This window comes from Glycine soja, chromosome 8 (assembly GCF_004193775.1).
Source record: "Glycine soja cultivar W05 chromosome 8, ASM419377v2, whole genome shotgun sequence".
NCBI lineage: Eukaryota > Viridiplantae > Streptophyta > Magnoliopsida > Fabales > Fabaceae > Glycine > Glycine soja.
Window position 1 is genome coordinate 9,718,569 of NC_041009.1, and position 27,780 is coordinate 9,746,348.

A 27,780-nucleotide genomic window follows, 5' to 3' on the forward strand; every position below is an offset into this window, starting at 1 on the left:
AAATCAATTCCCATTAAATTTGTGATAAAATTTCACGTAATTAAAGCTTTATAAACATTATGACATGAAGTAATTGCATTAACAAAATCTTTTTCTAACATTTCCAAAAAAAAAAAACGAAATAAAAATCGCCGCCACAGTGCAGTGAAAGTAGTAGTAGACGAAAGCACGACTTACGCTCACAGACACACTCACACTCACACTCACACTCCCGGTGCCGCCGCCGCCACCACCACCACCATTGCTTTCACTCTCCGAATGGCAACCATTCTATCTCCAATCCAAACCCTCAAATTCCGTTCTCCCAATCCCAAACCTCTCTTCTCTCCCAAACCGCCTCCCATCTCCACACCTCTCACCTTCCGCGCCGATAAACTCACTCTCTTCGTCTCCTCCGCCACCTCCTCCGCCACCGTCTCCACCAACGGCCCTCCCTCTCCTCCCTCCCCTGCTCGCTCAAAGCACGTCTTCCTATTCTGTTCCCTTTCACTCAGTCCTCTGCGTCCGGTTAGTTACTGTTCTGTTCCGATTCGTTACTAATTGATGATTACTACCATTGACAATGCAGGGTTCGGCGACACACGATTTCCGTGTTCGTCGGCGATGAGAGCGGAATGATAAACCGGATTGCTGGCGTGTTCGCGAGGAGAGGATACAACATCGAGTCGCTCGCCGTTGGCCTCAATGAGGACAGGGCGCTCTTCACCATCGTCGTGTCAGGGACTGATAAGGTGCTGCGCCAAGTCATGGAGCAGCTTCAGAAGCTCGTCAATGTCTTAAAGGTTCACCGTTTTTTTTTTTGTAACATGCTAATTCCGTATAACTAGCATTTTTATTGTGTGCTTTTGTGAGATGCTATTTGAAGAAAGTGTTTGATAGTGAAACTTTTGAGAGAATGAATTTGAAGGAAACGTGCACTGACTGGTTGATGCTGTTTGTGTTATTTGCTTGCTAGGTAGAGGATCTTTCGAGGGAACCGCAGGTGGAACGTGAACTGATGCTCATAAAAGTGCATGCGGATCCGAAGCACCATGCGGAGGTACCTGCTTGGTGGTTTGTGGTTGTTGTTTACGCATGCATGCATCTGTTATGTTATGTGCCTGTTTTATTTTGTTCGATTTGTTTATTTTTGCTGGAATATTCTCAGTTGAAGTGGTTGGTGGACATCTTCAGAGCTAAGATTGTGGATATCTCGCAACATTCGGTGACAATTGAGGTTATTGCTGGACACCTTTAAATATGTTTTATTTTTTAATTTCCATGTTTTAGTGCATGCTCTGTATTCATATGTACTCACAATCAATTGGATTGTACTTGTAAAGTGGGGAAAAAATATCATTGTTGTTTCATTAAGATAATTATTTACTATTGGAGGTGAAATGTGTTATGAGAGTGGTACAGTGCCTTGTAAACAGCTCATTTTGGGAACATACTATATGTATTCATATACTCTTTCCTTTCATTGCATAAATAGTAATGGTATAATTTGGTCACTAAGGTTGGAGTATGACTGTATTGTGGTTAACTTGTTGGACTGGCTGTTTTTATGCTATTATTTTGTTCTTGATAGGAGTCTTTCATTTTTACACAAATAGGATTTTGCTCCTCTTTAAATGATATCAGGAATAAATAGTGTGCTGATATGAGCTGGGTAGATATTTTTAACCTTATTTGTGCTAGTGTTTCTTTCATATTTTGATTATTTTCTTTTCTATCTACCTATTACTTAGTCACAATCATTACCATCATTACTTGCAATTTGTCATTAGATATTCTTGGAGATAAAATCAGGTCATAATTTTGAGTGAATTTTTCCTGCTAATGTGACAGGTCACTGGAGATCCAGGGAAGATGGCTGCGGTTCAAAGAAATTTCAGCAAGTTTGGAATTAAAGAGATAGCCAGAACTGGAAAGGTTGGAAAGTTCAATTGAGTACCCAACAAATTTCCTTAACTTTTGTATCTTGTCCACTTTGTTGAGCATTATATTGTAAGGCTGTGCAAAGTTTACTAATTCGTTATTATTGGATGATGTAACTATACTTAGATTGCATTAAGAAGGGAAAAGATGGGTGCATCTGCTCCATTTTGGCGGTATTCAGCTGCTTCTTATCCAGATCTTGAAGGAAGAACACCTGTGAATGCCATGGTGGGAGCAAAAAATATGAAACCTGTTGCCAAACCTGATACACCTGTGGGGGTATGATCTTATTTACTCTTTAACTGTACCATATCCTTTTAAACCTTTGTTTGAACACTTCAATTTGAAAATTTAAATGAAGTAGCTTGAAATTAAATAATTGACATATCCTATCAAAAGTGTTAAATTTAGAAATCACAAACAAGCTTAGTTTCCTAAAGTAAAATTACGCTAGACAAATATTGCAAAATGGTTTTAACACTTATGCATATCTCAAACCCTAATGATATTACAGCTAATGGTCTTTTCTACTGAACACCGTTTGTCCCATGTGCTTTGGATTATATTCTTGTTAGATTTATGTTGTCTTTCGCTCTTTTCTTAACATCAATTGTTCTAATATTTTGGTTTATAGAATTTCAATGATTGACTAAAGAAGAACAAATCAGTAACTATTGCAAAGAATGAAGCTAACGTTGGCATAAATGCACTCCATTACGTGTTTGATATTTTCCCTCCCTTCTGTTCTTTGATTTATTTGCTCATTAGTAAATTCAAATATAGTCTGACCTCTTCTTTTGACATGTTTGCTTGTGTGAAGGGAGATGTTTATCCTATAGAGCCACCAGATGGTTTTACAGTCAATCAAGTACTTGATGCTCACTGGGGTGTCCTCAATGAAGAAGATGTAAGTGGTTTGTCGTTGCTTATTGTCGTTAAATGTATCCCTTTTCTTGTTTCCTTCTAATGCATTGTAGATATACGTATACTATCTTCATTTGCAGTTTCTGTTAGTGTTTTTTTGTTTGATGTTTCCCCTTTAGAGTTTGATTTAAATAGTGATGTCGTTTCTATTTGAGGTTTTGGTATATTTGAATATATTTGTTATAAAATATATGGAAATATCCAAAAAAATATTTTATCATATCTGAGAATAGTTTCCCAATTTCCTTATTACCTAATAGGATTAGTTACCATATTTCTTTATTTTATCATAATATGTTTCCTTAATTGATTATGGTTATGATTATGATTAATATAAATAAGGCTTGGTACTTTTAGGTTTTATGAACATATCAACACATGAATACATTATAAATACATCTCAGTTAATATCAATCAGTGTTTCATTCTCTTTTATCTTTCTTCCTCCCTTAATACCTAAATCCCCAAAATTCAAACATGGTATCAGAGAGGTACCATTCTCCCTCTCCTGTGCCTTCACTACTATGTTTATTGTACATTAGCATGTAATATTCATCAATTTTCTGAATGACATGTCTTACTGTTGGTGGGATAATGCCTTCAGACTAGTGGAATTCGATCACACACTTTATCCATGCTGGTGAACGATGCTCCTGGAGTTCTAAACATTGTTACAGGAGTTTTTGCTAGAAGAGGCTATAACATTCAGGTTTGCTTTTTTATTTTATAATATTTGTGTACAAATTGCAAGCACACAAGTCCAATCCTTTTTGGTTTCTCTGTTTTCTCATCTTCTTGAATCTGCTTTGTTATTTCCAGAGTTTAGCTGTAGGACATGCAGAAGTTGAAGGACTTTCTCGACTTACGACTGTGGTTCCTGGGACAGATGAGTCAATTAGCAAGTTGGTGCAGCAACTCTATAAGCTAGTAGAGCTACATGAGGTTCAAAATCTCTTTGAAAAAAAATGCATCATATCCTATACATAAATTATTTGCTTTGAGTAATATATTTTTTTAGTGTTTCTGTTTGCAGTGTCCTGTAGCACTTTGAGTGCCTGTTTATGTTTTTTTTTGGAGAAATATTCACATACTTTTGCCAGTTTCCTGAGAGAAGTATCAAATAAAAATGTTTCTGAAAAAAAAAAACTAAGTGTAGATCTCCCACCAGTGTCCTAGTGGATACAGAATTTGACATATCAGGCGTAGCCCAACATGTGAACCTGAGTAGTCCACAATGTAACCCAACTAAGTTTTTTTTTTTTGCAATTTGTGTTGAAACTGTTGAAGTGGAGGAGGAACAGGCTAATGCTTGATTAGCCTGAAACTGTAATTCCATGTTATAATCCTATTATGTTGTAAAATCAGTAGTTATATCAGAGTGTACTAAATTGCAGGTACAGTAAGGATTTAGGTGTATTAGGTTAAGGAATTTGTCAAAGTTGTTAGGTTATTTCTCTAAGCTACAGATTTCAACATTGAGTATGTAATCCTTGAAATCTTCATTGATCATAGTGACTTTCCCTCTTGTTTTTGCCTTTAGTTTACCGTACAAACCACATTAAATTCCTTTCTTTTTTTGTTTGTGCACCTTGACATGACTAGCACAGGACATTTTCTTGAAAGCCTTTGTTGGGACCTAAATGCAGAGTTAAATATTAGCAGATTCTGTTTCCTATTATTATGTGAATAATAAAAAGAGTATTCTGAAACTTGAGATTTTGCACTAGTCTTATTTTTAGAATCCTTACTAGTTTTTGGGTGCCCTGACATTCCTCTATAGTATAGTTCTGGAATTCCTATCAAAAAACTTTCTATCAAATCTCTTACTTGAAGCGTAAATCCTTATCTTCCTATCTTCTTTTTCTTTCTTATCAAATCTCTTACTTGCGAATGAGATTGATACAGAGTGCATAAATATTTTACCATTTTAAATGTTTAAAAAATCTGGCCATTGCATTCTTCTGTATTTAAACTGATTACTGATATTTGTTCAGGTTCGTGATATCACCCACTTGCCATTTGCTGAGCGAGAATTGATGCTAATAAAGATTGCTGTAAATGCTGCTGCACGGCGTGATGTCCTTGATATTGCTAGCATTTTCCGGGCTAAAGCCGTTGATGTATCTGGTCACACAATAACTCTGGAGGTGAATTTTATGTAGACTTTTCAACCAAGTGATATGGCATCTTATTTAATGTCAACTTATATTGATACTCATAAACATGGTGGATACTGGATACAGCTATACTGTAGAGAGAATGTTGAATTTAGTGACAATAGTGTAATTAAAATTTACATTAAAACCAATTTAAATTAGCTAAATGTTACATTGTTACTTTGCTACAAGTTCATTGGATCCTGCATTGTTGCCAGTTTAATATCTGTTGGATCATGCATCAAGTTTTGTTCCAACATTCAACGAAACCACCACCAATTGGGCAGGGTACTAGAGCCCCAACTGGTCCTCAGTTTATCATAAAGATTTTTCTCGGTCATGAAAATAGATAACAAAAGCTATTTATCCAGCATCCTAACATTCTAAGAATCCTGTGATGCACTTTGTCTGCAGCTTTCCACATCTATTTTTTTTCATTGAGATGATAAGCTATCAGCAATAGAATTGCTTTTCTTCTCATCTTAACAAATATAATTGTAGATTTAAATAAGAATTGTATCCTAACCTTTGTAAGTAACTCTATTTATCCTTCTTCCACATTAATATTAATGACAAAAGTGGGGCACTGAGATGACATGTTTCCTAAAAAATAGTAGAAATTAACAACTGATGACACCATATTGGTGCAAATTTCTTTGCTTTTCTTCTAAGTTCATTATTTCTTCCTTCCGACTAGGCTTATGGTTATTAAAACAGCAGGTTACTGCTTTTTTCTTAATAAGGTTATGCTGATGACAGAAAATCGGATATTTGATTTTTATGTTTATTTATTTGCTTCAAAGTATTTGCTAGTTTGGAAATGTCTGCCATGATGACTTCAGATTGGCAGATCCTTTATTATTTTCAATTTTTATCTAATTGATATGATCTTGAACCAGCTTACTGGAGATTTGGACAAGATGGTTGCATTGCAGAGATTGTTAGAACCATATGGCATTTGTGAGGTATGTTTTATAAGTTTTCTTTCACTTACCATAGTAGATATTTTGCTGAGACAGTTGACTTGTTTAAATTCCTTATTCCATAAATCTCCAGAACCGAATTTGGTGCATTTGCTTCCTCAAATGTATCTCCTGATTCTGTCCAAGATTGTTTACTCAGTTGCTATTATTTTGTTCTGAGGTTTTCCTTTGTTTCACGGGTCAGAATATTCATACCAGAGGAAAGAAGTCAGTTTTGATGGTCTTGGCTAGATGGCCTTGTTTTCTTTTGATGCTCTGTAGAGGATGAGCCCCCTACACACGCAGTTGGCATGTCATTCTTACACGTTGATGTTCATTTTTTATCATCTACAAAGCACACCAGTAGCCATTATTTTAAAAACCAAATTAGGGAGTATAACAGTCAAAGGAGAGGGTTAAGAATTGCATTTCAACCAGAATTTGAAGTATATGTATTTTATTAAAATATAAAAATAACAAAATACATCAGAAAAAAGGAAAAATATAGCATGCACGGTGGCCAGTATAGCATGTGATATACTCCTATTGTTCATCCTCTGGTGGACTAAAGAAAAGACTGTTAAACACTGTCATTTACCAAGCCTGTGCTGGATCAACAGTTTAGTGCTGATCCGGCCAGTTATCACCAGTTCAAGGCTTCTGCAGTTCTAAACATGTTATCGGACAACTGGCTGGTTCAGCCTTGTTTTTGCTCATGCACCCTATTGCACCAGCACTCTCCACTTCTAATCCAGTTTTTCTGATGTTTCTTATTGTTTCAGGTGGCACGAACTGGGCGAATTGCTCTAGTCCGTGAGTCAGGTGTGGACTCCAAGTACTTGCGTGGATACTCTTATCCTTTGTAATCACTTCACCTGGGTCGAAGAACCATCAAAATCTTAGGATTTTAGAGCTTGTACTTTCTCTTAAACTTTGCCTACGGATTCTTGCCTTCTGAACTATAATGTTAATAAGTCCTTCTGTGATTAATATAGGCTTGGGATGACATCTGAGATTAAAAAAAAAGGTTTTCCTCTCCTCAACTTTGCTTCATTTTTTGGTGGAATTACAGTTTACTATTTTGTGTAGGGACAAATTTTTTGCTTGTCAAAATATTTATGTTTCTTACTTGGATGTTGTCTGTTCAAAATTAAATTCCTTATATTAATGCTGTCGAATCCTATGTTGCTTGCATTAGGACATTAATTTTATTGCTTATCCAATTGTGATGTTTTTAAACATATAGTAATATTTTCTCGTATTGATTTCTTATGATAATACCAAGTTGCCAACATTGCACTATTTTATTGTGCTTTTGTTCACACGGTATTTTAATGTAATCCTGGGTCAAATATTAGATTGCGTGTAATAATATAAATATATTTTGTATTAGACGTGGGATCAATTTACATCAAGGATAGTCCTTTAGAGTAATTTTTCGTCATTATTTAATCAATAAGATTAATGACTTATTATTGACTTATTAAAATTCAAGAAAATAAATAATGAAAAAAATTAAATTTACAAAAAAGAATGATAATAACAGACAAAAAAAAACAATAAGTTAAATTACTAAAAATATAATTATAATAAAATAATAATTAAATGTAAAGTTAAAACAATACACATTTTCACTAAAAAAAGTAAAAGTAATATAGCACTTTAATGTTTATTATTTTTATTTTTTAATATTATTAAACTTAAATAATCTTTTGGCTAGTTCTTGAAGTTGTTATTTAGACCTTTTAAGATTTTAAATTTAGTTTTAGTATTTGCTATCAAGTAAAATGACTAAAATCAAAACAAAAATCTTCAAATGACCAAAATAAAATTTTATTTTATTAAGACTATAAGGTTATTAAAGCCTTGTTATTTATTAATTTTTTACGTATTTGAAAATTAAATGAGGTTAATAGCTTGCATGATGTGTTAAAAAATATGTACAAGTGAATTAAATTAATAACTTAATATATGATTTATTTTAAAAAACAGTTCATAACTTTTTAAATTTAAATTTTTAATTTGTTAAAATTCATATTTATACAAACCACTATTACAAATACAGAGTGATCCTATTCAAAGTTTAAAAAAAAAAACCATTTGGAAGAATTTATAACTTACTGAAATTTATCTAATGTCACAAACATGTGTAAAATATTTAAGAAAAATTCTTACAAAGAAATGCCAACACTCTTTCATCAAATGAAATTCAATTAAATCCCACAAAATGAGTCTCATTCTTTATTTGGTAAATTTCATTCCTAGATTAATAAAACCCACATGAATTTCAACTAATGAAAAAAAAGTATCCAAACACGAATTGCCAGGGGGATGAAATGGTTGAAGGGCCGTGCAATTAACAATATGAAAAGAACACTACATTACCAAACTAAATCCACTGCATCAGAAGGCAATGTATGTCTACATATAAAAATGTTACGCACAACAGAGCTTCTGGACGGGAAAAAGTTCCCCAGCCACACAAATCTTGTTTAAAAAAAAAGAAATATTTTATATCAATTTATTATAAACGTTAATAACATTCATTATCAAGTCCATTACGGATCCCATCAGCAACAGATCATGAAGGAAGGACATCACCGAGTTTTCTTTACTCTTCTGCAGCACTAGCAGCACTAAGATCCACACTCAGGTCAATAACCTGTTCAAAATTATGAGTACAATATTACCCAATTACCAAGAAGAAAGTTATCAGAGAATATCATCAATCGTCAATCAAGATTTCCCATGCCCAAACAGGTTGCTAGTCCACCCATAAGAAATCCAACTCATTCTAAAATGATTAAATAAAATTGATCTAAGCCATTTTTAGCTTTTGGGAGTGGGGAAGAAGGGAATCTAAGGATGTTTCTACTTTGAGAAAATGTTCTGTTTTCATTTCTTATTTTCACTTTCAATTACCAAAATGTCACTTTGTTCTCATTTTATTAACTGAAATACAAAAAACATTTTTTTTTTGCAGAAAATTGATTTACAAGAACCAAAAGCCATATCAAAATCCAAAGCCAGTGTGAAACTAATGGCCAACATGGTTCAACTAATAGCATTTAGTTGTAGCTAAGCAACTATTTTCCCATATAGGAATTAGGGCCCTAAGAATAACCGATTCCTACAGTATGTAGACTTATAAATATGTGATATGATATTATAAAATACAGTATTACTGTAGAACAATCTCAGTCACTATCTGTGGCTCAAAAATTAATTCAAGAAGTGGAAACAAGTGGTAACCAAGGCATAACACTTACCTTTCCAGTTATCAATGTATACATGTTGAGAACATCATCCACGGTCGACTCAAAGTGAGTAGTAGCATCATAACTCTGTCAAAAAGTTTTAAATACGGTATTGTCAACCTATCAACATATAGCACAAATATTAATACCAGAGTAAACTCACTGTTGATACAAAGCAGTTGTCCAAAGTGGGTTCATTGACCGGTTCATATCTGTCATAGATATCAAAAAATATCTCATCAACAGGTCCTAGAAGGTCAATTCCAGGTTTTAGTTCAATTGCTGGCTGATCTGTCTCTGCCTCGGTTGATACAAATGCAATAAATTTTCCCTTTGGAGCAACATTGTGAGTATATGAACAACAAAATAGGTACCTGCCCAGCAGAACAGAATAGAGCATTCAATTTAAAGAGGAATACACGATTTATAATTGATTGGACATCACATGCTAAAAACATTATAGAAATTTTTCCAAGTTTTAAATATCAAATCATTTTAGAATTTTATTATATCTTTTGTATTGTGAATGATTGCAAAATTAACAGGCCTAACCAGATCATGATGTTTATGGTATTGTTTACTATGTTTAATAAGAAGTTTTAACATCATACATTTATAGTTGGTGAAAATATATATAGCTGAGAAAGGAGGAAAAGAGAACCAAAGGACAACATGACAGGAGATTGATATTGATATGTAAAACATAACACATACCTAATGGTCATTTATATTTTATACCAATAGTCTAGGTCAATTTAGTAGTAATGCAATACAAATAGTAGAACCCTGGCCCAATAGGACTGTTAAGATCATGAAACTCTGAACATAAGAATCCAAATATTCTAAAACTCTGTAAGCTAAAGCTTGTTAAGCTCTCAAATTGTTACAAATAAAATAGAAGCATACTAATATTTTTCACTCGTCAGCTTGACGGTTCAGTGATTTTACCTGTATTTCATTAAATTTTTTAAATTATTTTATAAGCAATTTCCAAAATAAATAAAATAGAAGCAAACTTATTTCATGCTGGAACTGTTTGATAATTCAGATGAAACAGAACACTTTAACTTCAGTTAAGAAACCACTGCCCATGCTATATCTGTATTGTAACATATTCTACAAATTTAACTAAATACATATATTTTTAATATGCTGCATGTAAACTTACATGTCTGACTTCCGACCCAACTGTTTCTGTGGTAAAATAATTTGCACCGAATGGGAATCATCAGTGCTGGGGATTGGGTGACTCATTATGGCTATTGCTCTTGCAACCCTACCTACCTTCCTCACCTGTTGAAATGATTACAATTTTGTTTTAAAGAAGGATGCAGTTTCCCATCAAGAGTCATTTAAGAAATTAATATCAGTTCACCATTAGCCACTAATTTTTTTTTATCAACAGTAGTTAAACATCCTTCAGAAACAAAACTTTTTACATAGCATGGCTCCTAGACTTTATAAGCAAACAATTTTTCGCTGTCACCATCACCTGAACTGGTTGCAAATAGTCAAACTAGAGGTTGGTTTCTAATACCTTGCCGGGCAAATATGATGGATCACAAACAACTTTTTTGCACTTTGCAGTTTCCCCTTCAGATGTGACACCAACAACCTTTCCTTCCTCATCAAATTCTACCTGGCATTCAAGCAAAAAATAAAAATTCCACAAGTAAGAATGTATATCACCATGCTGTTTAAACTTCAAAACAAATCAAAATCGCATAGCAATTATAGTACAAAAATAGGGATGGAAATAAGCACAAGTTCAATAATTTAAGAGGCTATATATACTGGGTTAGGATCTACTGACAGTGGTGTATATCAAATTCATAATCAATCATACACAAATGAATAAATTTTTCAAAGTTAGCACTCATAATTTTCACATAATCAAATATTGTTTTCCACTCAATAAAAGTGTCTTCAAACTAGCATTTAATATATTTTTCAAAGAAACTAAAACATCAACTACTTGATGACAATTTGACAACATGATTTTCTTCAAATTTTTCAAAAATATGGCATTCAAGATCTAAATAATGATGATAGTCTGAAGACTGGATTAATAAAAAAAAACTATTAAAGTTGTAATTGTGCAAGAGTGCCAAGTCTTACACTAGTGTCAATTGAGAGATATAGACAGAGAGATGTGTGTATGTATGTATAATAATAGAGTATATACCTTGCACTCAGGCTTATTCAACATATATGTCCCACCATAAACAGCACTAAGCCGTGCAAATGCCTGAACAAAAGAAAATTAACGAACCTTTAGCAAAACAAATTCCAACAGTACATTCCAGAAAAGAGATGAAGCAGATGGGTAGACATGTGGAAAGTGGGATACCTGGGGAAGCTCTCCTAAACCATACAAAGGATATATGTAAGGTGACCCTCCTTGAAAGCGTGCAAGAGACTCTGCATATAACTACAAGTAGGAAACAAAATATAGCTAATGGGAACCAAATGGAACAGAAGAAATTTTCAATTAAGAAGAATCCACGACTGAGAATAAATTACAAGTGCATAATAACCCAGTAAACTTACCTTCATTCTCTTCACAGTGTCCAGTGCTGGCTCAGCCAAGTAGCGATCATCACTATGAAGCGCCAAAGCATGACCAATGAAGTCTATAGTGTTATCATCAAGACCGTATTTTCTGTCACAGATCAATAAAAAAAGAAAAAGAATCTTTAAAATACTCCTGTTTCTTATCATTACAGGGATGAAGAGATCTATACGTTAATATAGAGAAACATATGACCATCCTGGCATGCAAAATAAATTTGGTGTGTAATTAGATTACATATTCACACAAAAAAGATGCCAAATAAGAGCAAATCATCACATGCTAAGAATTTGGACGAATAAGCACATATTGACTCTATATGATAATATAATATAAGAACTACAAAACAGACCATAAACCATATACTTACCTTTACTGCCAACTTTACATGACTGATTCATGTAGCAGTTCAGGCAAATCCATAAAAATATAAATAAATCAAAATTTCATGACCTTATCGATAAGGACATGGAAAAGGCCACAGTAATTACTCCTAAACCAATTTCAAAATATTTATGCAGAGTATGAAAGCAATGCAAATGCTGAGCCTGAGACGTTAAAATCTGCATAAATAATGAACACGGCAAGAAAACAAGTGTACACATACGCTATCAACTCTTTAGTAGTCACTCTTGTCAAGTCCATCCCTTCATGGGTCTTGGGATCACTCTCATTGTAATTTTGCACATAAATGAAAAACTTGCGTGCTCGGCGTTTTTCAAATAGCCCCATAAGTGGAGACTTCAAGGCCTCCATGTCATTTGCGGGCACCTTATGAACCTGCACCAACCCACAAGCAAAACAATTAATTAAGACATCTAACATCTAAACCAAAAGAAACCTTCCGTTAAAATAAACGAGTAACACCAACACACAAACATACCTTTCCTTTATTAAACACAAAGCTCCCATCCACAGCTTTGAAAGAGAGATACTTAGTAACATCAGTATGTATGAGAACCCGCACCAAATTGCCATTAGCCATAATAAACTAGAAGAAAACAAATGAACAAATAATGTCACACAAATTGAGAAGAATCATACCACTACGCTACATCAAGTAAGTATATATATCAAATATCCATCACGATTTAGCATACTAAAATAAAAATAGTGAAATAAATTATAAGACCTTAGGGTTCATATCGATGTTATAGTCCCTGCTAGCTCCCAAATGTGGAGGAGGCTTGTCATCTCCCCTGAATCTCTTCCAAAGCTGAAGAAGAGGACAGAGAAATCATCATTTCGCAGACAAATATTTATTTTATTTTATTTCTTTTGCAGAAATGAAAGATAAGAAAGAAAATATGAAAAAAGACCTGAATAAGATTGAGCGAAGTGGATTCTCCTCCGTAATAGTCATTCCTGTCCATGTGCAGAACCTGAATCGAACAAGAAATAGGAATTAGCATGAGAGAATTGGATCTATAGAAAAGAAAATGAAAGAAATAGGAAAGTGATGAGTACGTACCTTGAGGCCATCGACGGAGAGAAGACCGCTGAGAATGCACTCCTTGAGACCCGTGCCCAACACGATCACATCGTACTCCTCATCCATGTTCGATCGATCTCGATGTCACTGAAAACGGGGTTTAGGGTTTACGAGATGAGAAGATGGGAGTGTGATTTGATTGCTATGAGAGAAGATCAGAACAACCCAACAAGTAAAGAACCGAATCTCAGGCCTTGACCTGCACTGCACTCCACACTTAACTATAAATAATTAATCGCTGTGAAATTAAATGGTATCACGCGACACCTTAATTTCGCTCATCACCGCATATATATTTTACTCCTTTTTATTTTCAAGCCAGGTAAAAAACGATAAATACTATAGGACACAAAATTCACTTTTTGACCATTAATTAAGCTAGAAGCCTAAAACAACACCATCAATTAATCTTATGCACTTAGTAGCTACCGATTATTATAAATGTGAAGATTAACATATATTAGTTTGAGCGAAACTTCTGTCAACAAAATAAAATGTTTGATTGAAAATGAATTTAAATTCTTAAATAAAGTCCTCAATTTAAATCTTGTAAATAAAAAATTGGAATGAAAAAGCTCACTGAGTCAGTCAGCCAAAATTTTCAATATAAATTAGGGATTTGTATAATTAATAATTAAATACTCAAATACAATATTTTACCTTAAAAAGCTATCTGTTCCATTCATATTAACATAACGCTGTTAGGAAAAAAAATTAAAGAAGATGATAATGTGTGATAGATTTATAAATTTTATAATAGTTATTTTAAAAATCACAGTTACTAAAACTTTTTATTGAGACGGCAATTGTGATTTATATATTTTGGGTAAACAAATTATCCAGACAAGTTATACAAATTTTTTTATTGCTTTTTTTTTGTTTTACTTATCCTTCTATTTTATAAACAGTCTTCAAAATTTATGGAAATATATACCCATTCAACCTCTGTCGCTTTCATGGACAATAAACAAATAAACAAATCTACGACAGTCCTAATCATTTCTTGAATTGATCTGAAAACTCGGTTAACGAGAATTAGTATTCTACCTTTTTTTATAGTTAAGTACCCAAAAAAATACATCTGGAAGCTTTACAAGTAAAAGAACAAGTGTTGATTTCTTTAAGTAATAATAATGTGAACTTCGTTGTTAAGGGTTCTAACAAAGTACATTTGTTCCCTTCTTTAGTTTAGAGTATCTTAAGTTGCTTTTTAAGCAAGTAATGATATGTAGGAGTGAAGTGTCAACCAGCTACATGGAATCATATCTTGCACAATCTATTGATATTTTTCCAAACAAAAGAAAATCAACCTAAGTTATTATATTTTTGGATTAAAGTTTAGAAAAACATTTTTATGAATTCCAATATACAGTAATAAATTATAATAAATAAAGTAAAAAAGAAAACAGCATTACTTTCAAAATAAATAAATAAAGCATCTTAAAAATCTCCCAATTTTAATCTAAACATGCACTCATGTAATGAATAACCTTAGAGCAAATAAAAAAGCAAAATTATAAGGGATCGATCTATAAATTTTTCAACACAAATTAAATGTATTTTTTTTTACCTCAATTCAATCATAATCCAAATTAAACTTGGCCTACAAAAAACCTTTTCCCAGGCAACATTATTTGGGTTTGAGTCGCATTTTAGAAGTCTAACTTGAATATCAACTTTTTGTTCGAACTCATAAAGCTTTTGGTGGGCAGTCCGCAATTAACTTTACCTAAATTTATTAGATGAAATATAAGGGTTCAACTTTAACTTACGAGCATAAATTAAATTTGGGTTATTTAGCTTAACTTAATCATGATTAAATCTAGACTTAACTTACAAAATCTAAATGAAATATAGTGGTTTATTTAAAATACATTTTGAGCAATACATCACAAGTATCTAAATATATATTTACTAGTTTCCTAAAGATAGTTGTATCTAATGAAAAAAGAATGTTATTATATGTTTGAATGAAAGGAAAGAAAATAAAAAGAAAGAAAAACATGAACATTAATGTATTTTTTATTGAAGAGAAAAAGAAAATAAATTAGAAGAAAAAGTTGACCGGTAGAGACAAGAATTTTAAATTTTCTTTTCTCTTAATTTTAATTTTAATTTTTTTCTTTCCTTTCTCATTTTCTTTTCTTTAATCCAAACAGATGATTAGTGTTTCATCTAGGAAAGAAAACAAATGAGCCTCACTACCACTTTGACCTCAAAAATGAAAAAAAAAAAAAGGAAAAAGAAAAGAGAAAAGTGATTCGTCATTGTTGTTGAGCATGAAAAATTATTCTTGAATACTTCAACAAGAATCTCACATTCAGAAGGAAAAAAGAAAAAAAAAATGGTTGAGATATATGAATTATAGTACTAGAAAGAGACAGGCAGTTCTAGCTAGGATTTGCATAATAATAAAAATCAATTCCAAGCATTGATAGTCTCACAGTAGTAAATCACAATCAATAGATGTAAAACCCACCAAACACAATATTCAATGGATTACATGAAATATATGTCATGAGACATCTCCACGGATAATAGCAGTACATATCGAACCAACGATCAAGAGAACAAACATGTTACTATCCAACAACCCAAAAATCATAATGCAAATTTTCACAGCCTCATATTACGCACAATAACTGTATTATAACACACTATCACGCAGTATTCTGTACAGTAAATTACAATTTTGGTTGTTAATTTTTTTAAGTCATCATTTTGCTCTCTCTGGAGATTAATCGTAACATTTAGTCTTATTAGTTTTATAAATTAATAATTTTTATCTTTTCGATAGATTATTAATAAAAAATTATGAATAATTAATTTATTAAATTAATTATAAATTAATTAAAACGATTAATTATTAAAAAAATAAAAAAAAAATACTAATCCTAATTTTTCACAAATGTTTGTCATTTTTTCACAAATACATCTTCTGCCTTTTTTTTGTCACGCGACTCTAACGACAATAATATCATAACAGAATTAATATTGTTTTTTTAATGATTAATAATTTTATTTAATTTATAGTTAATTTAATATCTATAACCATCACAATTGTTAGCTATAAAATTATGGAATCAAATGTTATAATTAAAAGTCAAGAGATCAGAATTATGGATTTGGAAAACTAAGAGACCAAACTTCTAATTTAACATAAATTCTATTTGCTTATTATCTTTATCTTATAATAAATTTTGTATAAAAATAATAAGTTTTTTTAAAAAAATAAACTGTCATTTTAACTTTTTAATATAATATTAATCTTTTTTTTCTACTAATAAGTATCACTTTAGTTTTTTTAATGTAATATTAATACTTATGCTCAAATTTATTTTATTTACACATATTTTTAGTTAGTCTAGGTAATTTATAAAAACTAGCAAAAACATTGTTGGGCCTGTGTATCCATATTTCTATTTTGCTATTACTTTTTATATGAAGATTTGTTTTTCTTTTCTTTTCTCGGAATATGAGAATTTTTAAAATAAAAAATTTTACTTTTTAAATTATTAGTTACTGTTGATTTTAAAATTATAAAAATTCATTTTTAAAAATAGGTTTATAATTATGTGGCATTTTCAGAGTTTTTTTCTGCTTTTAGTTTTATAAAATTTATTTTTTTAAAAATAAATCAAAATAATAAAAAAAATAATTCTGCTTTTATTTTTCTAAATTTATTCTAAAAAAATATCATAATTTTAAAAAGAATTCAATACTTTAAATTTACTTTTTATTTTAAAAATATTTTTCATTTAATCAAAATGGTGGATTATTCACTTCAACAATTATCAGTATGCATTTTCAAAACTTATTTACTTTTTTTAAAAGGAAATTTTAAAATTTGAAAACTGGATCGAGGTAGTTTTTTTATCCTGATTCAGTTTTAAAATTAAAATCATGATTTTCATTTTTAAATAAAAATTAAAAAATCCATTCTTAAAAGTTGGTTTAAAATTAAGTTGCATTTCAAAGGTTTATTTTGGATACTAATAACATGTCAAGTCAAAGCAAATAAGGTGATACTAATTTTGATATTATTTAATACTACATATAGGTGTGTCAAACAAAAATAGAATGTAAAAAGAAAAACTAATTAAACTAATAATAAAAAGAGTATAGTGACACATCTTTATTTTTTCTATAAATCATTCTAATTCCAACTTTCTTCTTCTATAGCCCATCAAGATCCATGTTGTTTTATCTCCATTGAAAGACTCTTTGGAACATTTGTTTTCTTTAACAAACCAATATGCATTTCTTTCTTTCACTTTAATTCAGAATGCAAAAAAAAATTATTTTATTTTTTAAATATAGAACAAAGTTGCACACACCTTTCATTTTTTTCAACGTGATTGTTTTCGTTGTTTAGACATGCTTTTGCTTAGGATATTTTCACCATTCCTTGCAATGTCCAAATAGATGAGATAGAGACTAATCAAATTCTCCTTTTGGGGAGTAAAACAAAATACCTTAAATCCAAATTAAAAATTTGGGAACAGTAAGTCCAACATGATAAGATGCAAAGAGAGATGGTGGTTCAAATGGCAAGAGAAAAAAATTTAAGTACAATATCCCAAAGATAGATGTAGTAGATCTTCGGGTCTTAGGATGCTTATCAGTTCAACCCAACCTATCTATATTGTTCCATATGTACATCTAAACACAAAATTGACCTGGGTTAGAACTAAGGTAGGAGACCAATAAAACTATGAAAACAAAGAAAGAGAAAGTTGAGGAAAGAGATTAAAGTTGAAGTACCTACCATGTTTAATCCAACAATAATAAAACCAAATAAAAATGCTTCAAAACCGTGTACTTGCACCAGAAAAAAATGCTTTAAAAAAAAATAAAAAAATAAAAACACATCTATATTGAAAAACCAGTCTCTTGGATTAAACGTGGATGACTGCATTTGTATCAATCTAATAAAGTAATGTTAGAAATCGCAAAGTTCATTAGATAAAAGTATAAATGAATGAAAAAATAACTAATATAATAATACTGTTTTATAATTCTAATTTTATGAGAGGAAAGATGGATAAAAATGGGAGTTATGCGAGATGAAGTGTGGAAGTTGTTACTGATAAAAAAACTATATATATTTTTATGATAGAGATAGGAGAAAATAATTAAATTAAAAGTGAGAGGAAATTTAAAAGAATATATCATGTTTCATTTGAGGGAAGATATGCGGTTATGTGGGAGGAAAGATAATGTACGGTTATATGGGAGGGAATGGTGATATGTAGTTATGTTGCAGGAAAGATAGAGTAGGATTATTTATCTATTGTTGTGCATAAGGGGATGCTGATGTTTTTATAAAGAATAGTAAAATAGTAAAATGGTTACCCGTGTGAAGTTACACAAACAAATGATAATAAGTCAGTTATTCTTTAAGCACGATTTGGATGGGTTACTTATTACATCAAAGAATTTTATGGGTTTAAACTTTAAAGTGTTGTTTCACATAAAAGAATTTGAGTAAAATAATAATAATAATTTTTTAAATTTGAATGAGTTAAACACGATATCAAAAGAAAGTTTATAGCACCCACACTCCCTTATTTAATAATTATTGATTTAAGTAAACTAAAAATAGAGAAGTTGATATCAAATTATAAAATTCAAACAAAATAATAAAAAGATAAAACTCATCAGTTAGAGGAATTAAATATGAATAATAATCAACAAAAACATGAAACTAATTGTCAATTATATATATATATAACCTTAAAAAATAATTTCTTCTACTAAGTATATATTTTAGTATACTTTAATTTCTATACACTGCTACTGTGTTTTTTTACATTATTAATTAAATAGAAATTATAATAAATATAAATTTTAAAATAATAATTATTAAAATCAATAAATCTATTATATACCACAATGTGTAATTAAACAATAATATAAAAGACATCTTACATTACCAATACATGCTTTATTTACTAATACTTTAATGCAAAATCTACGATAAATTTAAAAAAATATTTTAGTACACATTTCAACAATTTAAAACTAACTAACTCCATCAAATGTTTTTTTTTAAATAAGAGTTAACGTCAATTTTTTTTTTTTATAGTGGGACAAATCCATAAGGGTGTGTTTGTTTCATTGATATTTTTTCCAGTGTAGGAAATATTTTTTTTTATGACAATATAACATTGTGATGTTATTCTTAGGTATTATTAAAAAAATGATTAATTAGGATTATTTTTAGAAAAAAAAATATTATATATTGATCGTATAAAAATTTTTACACCATCATCTAATCATATTCATTATATATAATAAAATTGTTGATTTTTATGATATTGACTTTAAAAGTTATATCGACCGTTTATGATTGAATGACAGTGTAAAATTATTTTACATCATCAATGCATGACCATTAACCTCTTAGAGGGATGTATTGAATTAAGATTTTAAAGACTATTTTAGCATAAAAAGGTTTTATAAATTTTAAAGATTATCTAAAAATATTATGACTTATTAGATTTTTTTACAAGAATTTTATGATAGTTTGAATTTTAATGGATTTATATCATACAAATTTAAGGGAGGGTGTATTGTATATTGAGATTTTAAAATACTATTTTAGCATAAAAAAATCTTATAAATTTTAAACATTATGTAGAAATGTTATAACTTGTCAGATTTATTTACAAGACTTTTATGATAGTTTAGATGTTAATAGGTTTATATCATAAGAAATAAAGGAATTTGAAAGGATTTTATAGATTTATAAAATTTGAAATTATTTTGTGAATTTTTAAAAACACATTAAAAATTACAAGAGTCAGTGAAAAAAAAATAAGAAATTAAAAATTTTGGATAAAAAATAAACCCAATATTTTTTTAAATCTTTTAATAGCTATATTGATTTTAGTTTTATGTTATCTTATACTAACCTTTCTTGTAATAACATTTTTTCATTATCACCAATGAATTTGAATAATAGATTTAAAATTATATATTGATTTTCTCATTTTTTAAATTATTACAATTATTTCATGATAAATCTAATGACATATTTAAATGTGATATAATAATAAGTGTATATTAGACAAGAGTCGTAAGGTTAGAAAATTTACAAGAGAATTATGAGTTACCTGGATGACAAAATTAAGGGCAACAGTTATGGAAATATTACGCTGAACGTGTATTGAATATAATCAATATGAGAAAAACATAATTAGTTTTAACATATAATATAAACATTCATTTAATTTAGAAAACAAAGATAAAAGTGTAGTGGGAAATATTTAACATTTTTTTATTACAAATAAATATAAGAAATATATATGACACACACATCTCAATCTCAAGAATATTAGGAAGAGAAGAGAGCATGTGTGGTGAGAGAAAAGAAAGTTTGATAACCAATAAAAAAAAAGTCTAACAAAATCTCAAGGGTTTGGATGAGATTGTTTGATAGATGTTATATATCAAGAATTCCAATAAAATTCACATAAATCTTTTTTAAAAAACAATTTATCGAAATTTGTATTTTTTTAAATATCAAAAGACATTTTATAAGTTATAAGAAAAACCATAATTGAATACCATCAGATTTTGTTGTTTTTCCTTAAACATTCTTAAAAGTGTTAATTGAATACCACAAGATTTTTATAAAAAAAATATATATTTTTAAATCATTTGAAATCCTAATCCAATACACTCCCTAAGGACCTTATATATTTATAAAATTTGAAAGGATTCTATGAAATTTTAAAAACATTTAAAATTACAAGAGTTAGTGAAAAAAATAATAAGAAAGTAAAACCAATATAATTTTTTAATAGCTATATGAATTCTAACGTTTTGTCCTCTTATACTAACATTTCTTGTAATAATAACTTCTCATCCTCACATTTGGATTTGAACAATAGATTTAAAATTATGTGTTGATTTCTGATTTTTTTTAATTACTACAATTCATGATAAATCTAACAGCATGTTTAAATGAGATACACTAGTAAGGAGCAGTGAAGGTGAACAATTAGCATAGGGTTAGTGAGTTTTTTGTATGACAAAATTAAGAGTGACAATTACGAAAACATTGTGTTGAACATGTGATTAACATAATCAATATAAAGAAAACATGATTAGGCTTAACAAATAAGACAAACATTAATTTAATTTTAAAAATAAAGGGAAAAGTGCACAGAGAAAAAGTATATTTGACATTTTTTTATTTTTTAAAAAAGAGAGAAATTATATGATACATGTATCTTGAAAAATATTAAAGAGAGAAAATGATATGTGTGATGAGAAAAAAAAAGTCTAGTAACAAATAGAAAGAAAAAAGAAAAAAGTCAAACAAAATTTAATGATTTGAGTAAAATTGTTTGATAGATATTTTATACTTAAAAAATCCAATGAAATCTCTCAAAATCCTTCTAAAAAAACAACCCATTAAAATTTATATATTTTTGAATATCCAAAGACTTTTTATTTGTTATAAAAAATATTATTTGTATATCACCAAATTTTATTGTCTTCCTTATGAAATTTTAAAAGTCTTAATTATATACTATAAGACTTATTTATACTATAAGATTTTTATTTTTTTTTGAAATCCGAATCTAATACATTCCCCTTATTTTTATATTCTTATAAATGATTAAAATATGTGTTTGGTTGATTTATTTTTCCAAGGAATATATATTATAATTACTAAAATATTATTATTACAAAAACTCTCGATACACCCTTTACTCCCTCTCCATGTGTTCGACAATTAAATTAAAAGAGGAACAACAAGATTTTGTTAAAAATGAGCATTGGAGGAAAAAGAAAAATTATCCTAAGATATAGGAATGAAATTAATAGTAAATCAAATTGCGAAAACATTAATTGACATGAAAAAAATTGCGGGATTAAAAAAAATTAAGCATATATCATGAACAAAATGAGAGAGTAGTAGTGATTAATAAGAGAGTATATATGCATGAAGAGATATTCATGTCTTATAAAAATAATTTTTCTCTTCGGGACTACATGCTAGTAGAACTCCAGATCATATTTTTTTCGAAAATAAAATATATTCAAGATTAATATTTTTTAAGGTCAACGCTAGCTATATTCTTCTGACATTGGTTAAGAATATAAAGGAGTAAATTTTTTTAATTCTTTAACTAATACTTTTTAGTTTCGTAGCTTAATCTCCTAGGAATACTAATTAACAAAATTCATTTTTATGACCTTTTAAAAAACATGAATTAATTTCTTTTGTTTTTGTATTCTCAAGTATAACAAAATAATCAATAAAACAAACGTCTACTTACCTTATTGTAAAAAAACCCCTAGACTTTATTAGTATTTATTTATTTAAAATAAAGTTAAATTAAGTTCCATAATTTCACGTTTCAGTTCATATGATTTAAAAGTGATTTTATTTTATTTTATTATTTATATTTTTTTTTAATTCTTATAGTTTAAAAATTATAATAACTAAAAGAGAATTAAAATATAAATTATAAGAAATAAAAAAATTACTTTTAAATTATAAAAATAAAAAAATAAAAATATAAACTATAAAAGTTAAAAAAATCACTTTAAAATTTAAAATTATAATAACTAAAACTAATAAAACCATATGAACGAATTGAGTAATTCAATCTTAAAATAAAAACAGTGTCTTCTCCCATTAAGCCGCTAGCGATATCGTGTAAGTGAAGAGGAAGAGAGGATCCAAATCCAAGTACGGTTGGCGAGAAAATCCGTCCCTGAAACACACCAAACCCTAAAACGCGAAATAGGTTCTCAGAATTTGCGAAGGAAAGAGCGTAGCGGAGATGGAGATTCACTACAGTAACAGCTACTTCGAGAGGCGCCCCATCCTCAAGTCCAAGGCTCCCCCAGTTAAATGGGTCAAAGAATGGTATTCCTAATTTCTTCACGCCTCTCATAATTTACATACACCTATGTTTTAGGGATTTCAGTATCGCGGAAAATTGTCTTGTTTGTAACGAGGCTCAATTTCTATGTTATTGTTAATTACTGTGCTTATTGAATTAACTTTGAGAAACTGCTTGGTTTTTATGTTTATACCAAGCTTTCTCATTAATTGAGTTTTTTTCTTTTTTTTGGAATGAGTGGAATGAAATTATAATCAGGGATTATCATGGGACCTTGCTATCATTCTTATTGTTTTTATAAACGTTTTGTAATTTTCTCGGTTTAGGAATGTGAATGAAAGGATAGAGTGTGTTTAAGGTTAGTCCTTCCATGTTGCTGTTATAGATGGAGAGATCAGATTATAATGTTTTAGCTGGTCATGTGCAGTTTCCATTCTTTTCATATTTCATTTGGTTTAAGTGTTATGCTAATAATCAGATCAATATTGCTGCCAGGGTTCCCCAAGATCTTGTGACGACGGGAGGGAAGTGCATGATCTTAAAATGGGTAACAGGTTGGTCTTTTTTACTATCCAGCAAGCTTACATCTTTGCTCATTCCTGCCCCCATTTGGCCATTCTGTGTCTGTTTGCATCTGTGTATTTTATTTTTTTTAAAATTAATTGATGCTAATGTTTTGTTTAGCTTTTATAATGATACAAAACTTGGTAGAAAATAAGGTGAAGCAAGATTTAAGACAAAATTTAACATGGTTTAACCTAATGGCTAGTATGCATTGTTGACATGAGATAATCAGTTGTTTGGCTGTTTTTTGCTGAAGTTGGGTGAGAGCAGGTAACAGTTTTTACTTCTGGTGAGATAGGAGTTATAGTATCTTTTTTAATACTTAATACTAATTCAATAAACAATATAGTTGTAAAACATGCAAAAAATTGACGTTTAGGTGCTTTGTTAAGAGACCACTGTATCATATGATGATGTTAATATATCATGTTTTGTATCTTACATTTCTCTTTGTATTACTTTCCTAAGAGGATACCTTGAAGACCTTGAAAGAAAAGGTGAAAGAGCCTTCAGTGCCAGAGCCAGAACCAGAGCCAACTACTGAAGTACTTTTTCTTTGCAGCTATGATGGCTGTGGAAAGACATTCATAGATGCTGGTGCGTTGAGGAAACATTCTCACATCCATGGAGAGAGGCAATATGTTTGTCACTACGATGGATGTGGAAAGGTAGTGATTTTAATACTTACAGATGCACACCCATACACCAGCATTTATTATATATATGCCATTGTATTGCCAAGTTGTGAAATGATAATTTACATTACTACATGCTGGAAAAGCAGATCAAATTACACTTTTTTTACCAGTCTCTTATCCAGTGAGTAGCCTATAGCTTTAATGCAACATTGTGTTGAGCCCTCGCTTCGTAAACTCTATTTTTCTTTCATGCCATGAATATAGGTTTTTGCATGTGTTTGCTTTTAGATTGAGATATTACATGTCTATCATTCCCTCTTTATTTCATCTTCTAGCTTCTGTCTGGATCTCCTGGGTGTGTCATTCCATTTTAATAAATGATGCTTATTTTTCCAATGTGTATGTCCAATAAGTATCATTATAGGGACTTGGGTATTATGGGGTGCCTAAGTCCCACATCGAGTAGTATGGGATTCTCAGTGGAGTATTTGAGTATTTGGTTCTCCCCCCTTAACAACTACCTTTTAAGGGTGGGTTCCCCAAGTACTTGGGTGCTTATCATATAACATGGAAAGGAAATTTCATGGGACTATATAATGTTTACAATGCAACTCTGGGGGGCAGGGTTAGGTAAAGTGATCTAAGAACTGCTTTTTATTTAAGTATTGGCATTTATGTTGCATGTTTGGAGCATACTTAATTAAAACAAATCATTAGACCCTTTTCTAATTGGTTTATATTTTTGTTAATTACACTTTATTTATTTATTTATTTAATGCCATGTATCAAGATGCGATAGCTTGCTGTGGTTTACTCTAATGGCAGGTCTATTTAGCAGTGCTGAAAGTATTTTGTTTACATTGCAGAAATTTCTGGATAGCTCAAAGTTGAAAAGACATTTTCTCATTCATACAGGGGAGAGGGATTTTGTGTGTCCTCATGAAGGCTGTGGTAAGGTGATGGTCCGATCCAATTAAGGGTTTGTTGTTTTCTATGATGGCTTCCTTTCCCTAGTTGGTGTTACATGTTCTGTGTTGTTCTTTATGGTTTACATATTTGGATTTGTGACATTCCATTTAGCTTGATGCTTGCCATCTATTTCTTCCTATCACAAAGACAATCATGACTTCAGTCTTTTACTGTCCACTCTGAATCTGTTTTGGTCGGAATGTTTTCTCAATGGAAATTTGCAATTACCAGGGATATTCAAGCAGCAAAGCTTGAGTTCTTGATTGTGAGACCTATTTGTACATAGTCATTAAATTGTTGATATAGAGGGTAACCAACGAATTTGTAAAATTTTCAAGTTGAATCAATATAGACCAAATGCTGTTTTATAGTTGACTATATTGTGATTAAATCATTGTTGTTATTTTCATGAATCTCTCTCTCTCTCTCTCTATATATATATATATATATATAGATAGATAGATAGATAGATAGAGAGAGAGAGATAGAGAGAACACTTTTGAGTGGATAAATTAGTTTATGTATGATATTATCTTCAATTTTATCCACTATTTCAGTCTTTCGCTTTGGAGTTTGGATAATGTCTTTATGAGTGTATGTTTGTAATCACAACATCTTAGTGACCAAATTTGTCAATCTGCTGCAGGCCTTCTCCCTGGATTTCAACTTAAGGTCTCACATGAAAACACATTCTCAAGAGAACTATCATATCTGCCCATATCCAGATTGTGGAAAGAGATATGCTCATGAATACAAGCTAAAGAATCACATTGCATCTCATCATGAAAAGGTTGGGTAGTGTTTCCTATTTGTGTAGCTGGTACACTTTCCTTATTTTTTTACCACTCAGTCTATTAATTAATGATGCACGTTATCATGTAAAGCATCTCTGTTCTTTTAATCCATCCATTTGGTGTTTCTGCAATAGTTTCATTTGGTTTGTTAGTATATCTCAGTACAAATATGTATTATTTTTCTCATGTATATTGTGAATTTCTTTATAAAGATGTCTCTAATTCGAAACTGATGAATTACTCCAGTGGATGTGATTCACAAATTTTTGAAACTGTTAACATTTCTTGAATAACCGTTTGATTTGGAATTTCAACCTTATCTAGCAGAATGCACCCTTGGATGTGGCAAAGTACACTACTCCACCTCCAGAGAAGCAAACAAAAACTTCTAAACCATCTGGAGGGGCATACGGTTCTGCATCATCTGACCGTCCCTATGCATGTCCCTATGATGGGTGTGAAAAGGCATACATCCATGAATACAAGCTTAGACTCCATTTGAAGAGGGAGCACCCGGGGCTTATGGCTGATGAAAATGCAGAGCATGCTCAGGCTAATGTTGGCAATGAAATGGATGAAGCAAGTGACCATGATGCCTATGTTGCGAAACGGTCAAATGGTAAAATTCAGAAGCAGAGTAAGCCAAAACCAAACCTCAAGTTGCCTCCTTCCAAAATTGCAAAACGCAAAGTCTCCACTCCCACTTTAACTGTAAATAAAAATTCTTGGCCCGTGAAAGATGAACCTTTCGATGAAGAAGATAGTGAAGAAACAGAAGAGGATCGTGACAATGTTGAAGATGGTTGGAGATATGCAGGAGGAAACAATGAAGATGATGATGAAGAAACAGAATATGAAGACTGAATCAGTTATGGCATCCTCTATGGAACTTACCTTTTTCAAGAAGTATATTTCTCTTCTACAATTGTTTTTTGGGTTGTCGCTTTTTTATTTGGCTTTGGAAATGACATCTTGTCAAACTGTGTGTTGGCTGTTACAAGCATTAGGAAGAATTTATATAAATAAAATGCGATTTAAAATGCTCTTGGTTCAGTTGTCATCCGTTGACACCGCAAGATTCTGACTGAATTTTGAAGACTTTGGATAAACCTTTGAATGGAGGTATAATTCTGTCATCCTGTCACAGCTATACTTCAAAATATTATATCATTAGGTTCGTTTTTAAATGTTTAAAAGGTCACAACACCAATCTTTTAAAAGATTTTAATTCTTAATCGTTACTCATTCTTATAAAAGTCCAAAAGAACGATACAAATGGATAGATTTAGTATTGTACTTACAATGCCGATTTCAACATGCTATATATAATAATATTTTTTTATATATTATTACTGCATTGTTACTTGAACTTTTGATCTTTCAAATATGACTATTGTGCAAATTTAAGTTTTATTTATTTAATTTAAAAAATAAAAATAATAAATATTTTAATATTAAAAAGCATAAGTGATGTCGTAGCAAAATAAATAGAGATATGAAAAGAAAATGAAAATATGAAATGAAAGAGAAAGCTATTAATTATCTATTAAATGTTTTATGTTTTAATTATACAAAATTTAAGAATTTTCTTTATATAAGTTGTCACTCATTAATACTAGTATTTAATAGATAAATAAGTTTTAAGTGCGAGTAAGACCTAATT

General features: G+C 30.4%; 3 protein-coding genes across 4 annotated transcripts; 2 read left to right on the forward strand and 1 right to left on the reverse strand.

Moving 5' to 3' along the window:
* The first annotated feature begins 130 nt into the window (after nucleotides 1–130).
* LOC114421781 (acetolactate synthase small subunit 2, chloroplastic-like) lies at nucleotides 131–7,145 on the forward strand. The gene is made up of 12 exons (XM_028387849.1): nucleotides 131–461; nucleotides 569–782; nucleotides 956–1,039; nucleotides 1,148–1,216; nucleotides 1,831–1,914; nucleotides 2,047–2,199; nucleotides 2,741–2,827; nucleotides 3,449–3,553; nucleotides 3,664–3,786; nucleotides 4,839–4,991; nucleotides 5,900–5,965; nucleotides 6,745–7,145. Exons 1-12 carry the CDS (start codon nucleotides 259–261, stop codon nucleotides 6,826–6,828), a joined length of 1,425 nt encoding a protein of 474 aa, XP_028243650.1. The 5' UTR covers nucleotides 131–258; the 3' UTR covers nucleotides 6,829–7,145.
* A 1,154-nt stretch (nucleotides 7,146–8,299) lies between these two features.
* On the reverse strand, nucleotides 8,300–13,548 carry LOC114421782 (guanosine nucleotide diphosphate dissociation inhibitor 2). The gene is made up of 13 exons (XM_028387850.1): nucleotides 13,263–13,548; nucleotides 13,111–13,173; nucleotides 12,924–13,007; nucleotides 12,675–12,782; nucleotides 12,399–12,571; nucleotides 11,770–11,881; nucleotides 11,570–11,650; nucleotides 11,405–11,467; nucleotides 10,757–10,858; nucleotides 10,388–10,512; nucleotides 9,383–9,593; nucleotides 9,232–9,306; nucleotides 8,300–8,624 (listed from the first exon to the last, which is right to left on the reverse strand). The coding sequence occupies exons 1-13, from the start codon at nucleotides 13,347–13,349 to the stop codon at nucleotides 8,574–8,576; spliced, it is 1,335 nt and encodes a 444-aa protein (XP_028243651.1). The 5' UTR covers nucleotides 13,350–13,548; the 3' UTR covers nucleotides 8,300–8,573.
* A 9,361-nt stretch (nucleotides 13,549–22,909) lies between these two features.
* Nucleotides 22,910–27,170, forward strand: LOC114421783 (zinc finger transcription factor YY1-like). 2 transcript variants are annotated; one of them, XM_028387851.1, is made up of 6 exons: nucleotides 22,910–23,175; nucleotides 23,648–23,706; nucleotides 24,185–24,384; nucleotides 25,221–25,310; nucleotides 25,970–26,113; nucleotides 26,442–27,170. In XM_028387851.1, exons 1-6 carry the CDS (start codon nucleotides 23,090–23,092, stop codon nucleotides 26,979–26,981), a joined length of 1,119 nt encoding a protein of 372 aa, XP_028243652.1. In that variant the 5' UTR covers nucleotides 22,910–23,089; the 3' UTR covers nucleotides 26,982–27,170. The 2 variants fall into 2 exon arrangements, with proteins under 2 accessions (XP_028243652.1, XP_028243653.1); XM_028387852.1 differs by having other exon boundaries at nucleotides 22,911–23,175; nucleotides 26,445–27,170.
* Nucleotides 27,171–27,780: the final 610 nt, after the last annotated feature.

Coding starts and splice junctions, on each gene's coding strand:
- LOC114421781 (XM_028387849.1), top strand. CDS start 259: ATGGCAACCATTCTATCTCCAATCCAAACCCTCAAATTCCGTTCTCCC. Junction 462..568: donor CCCTCCCCTGCTCGCTCAAA/GCACGTCTTCCT, acceptor TTGACAATGCAG/GGTTCGGCGACACACGATTT. Junction 1,915..2,046: donor AGATAGCCAGAACTGGAAAG/GTTGGAAAGTTC, acceptor AACTATACTTAG/ATTGCATTAAGAAGGGAAAA.
- LOC114421782 (XM_028387850.1), bottom strand. CDS start 13,349: ATGGATGAGGAGTACGATGTGATCGTGTTGGGCACGGGTCTCAAGGAG. Junction 13,008..13,110: donor CTTCGCTCAATCTTATTCAG/GTCTTTTTTCAT, acceptor CCTCTTCTTCAG/CTTTGGAAGAGATTCAGGGG. Junction 9,307..9,382: donor ACAACTGCTTTGTATCAACA/GTGAGTTTACTC, acceptor ACTTTTTGACAG/AGTTATGATGCTACTACTCA.
- LOC114421783 (XM_028387851.1), top strand. CDS start 23,090: ATGGAGATTCACTACAGTAACAGCTACTTCGAGAGGCGCCCCATCCTC. Junction 23,707..24,184: donor GATCTTAAAATGGGTAACAG/GTTGGTCTTTTT, acceptor TACTTTCCTAAG/AGGATACCTTGAAGACCTTG. Junction 25,311..25,969: donor CTCATGAAGGCTGTGGTAAG/GTGATGGTCCGA, acceptor AATCTGCTGCAG/GCCTTCTCCCTGGATTTCAA.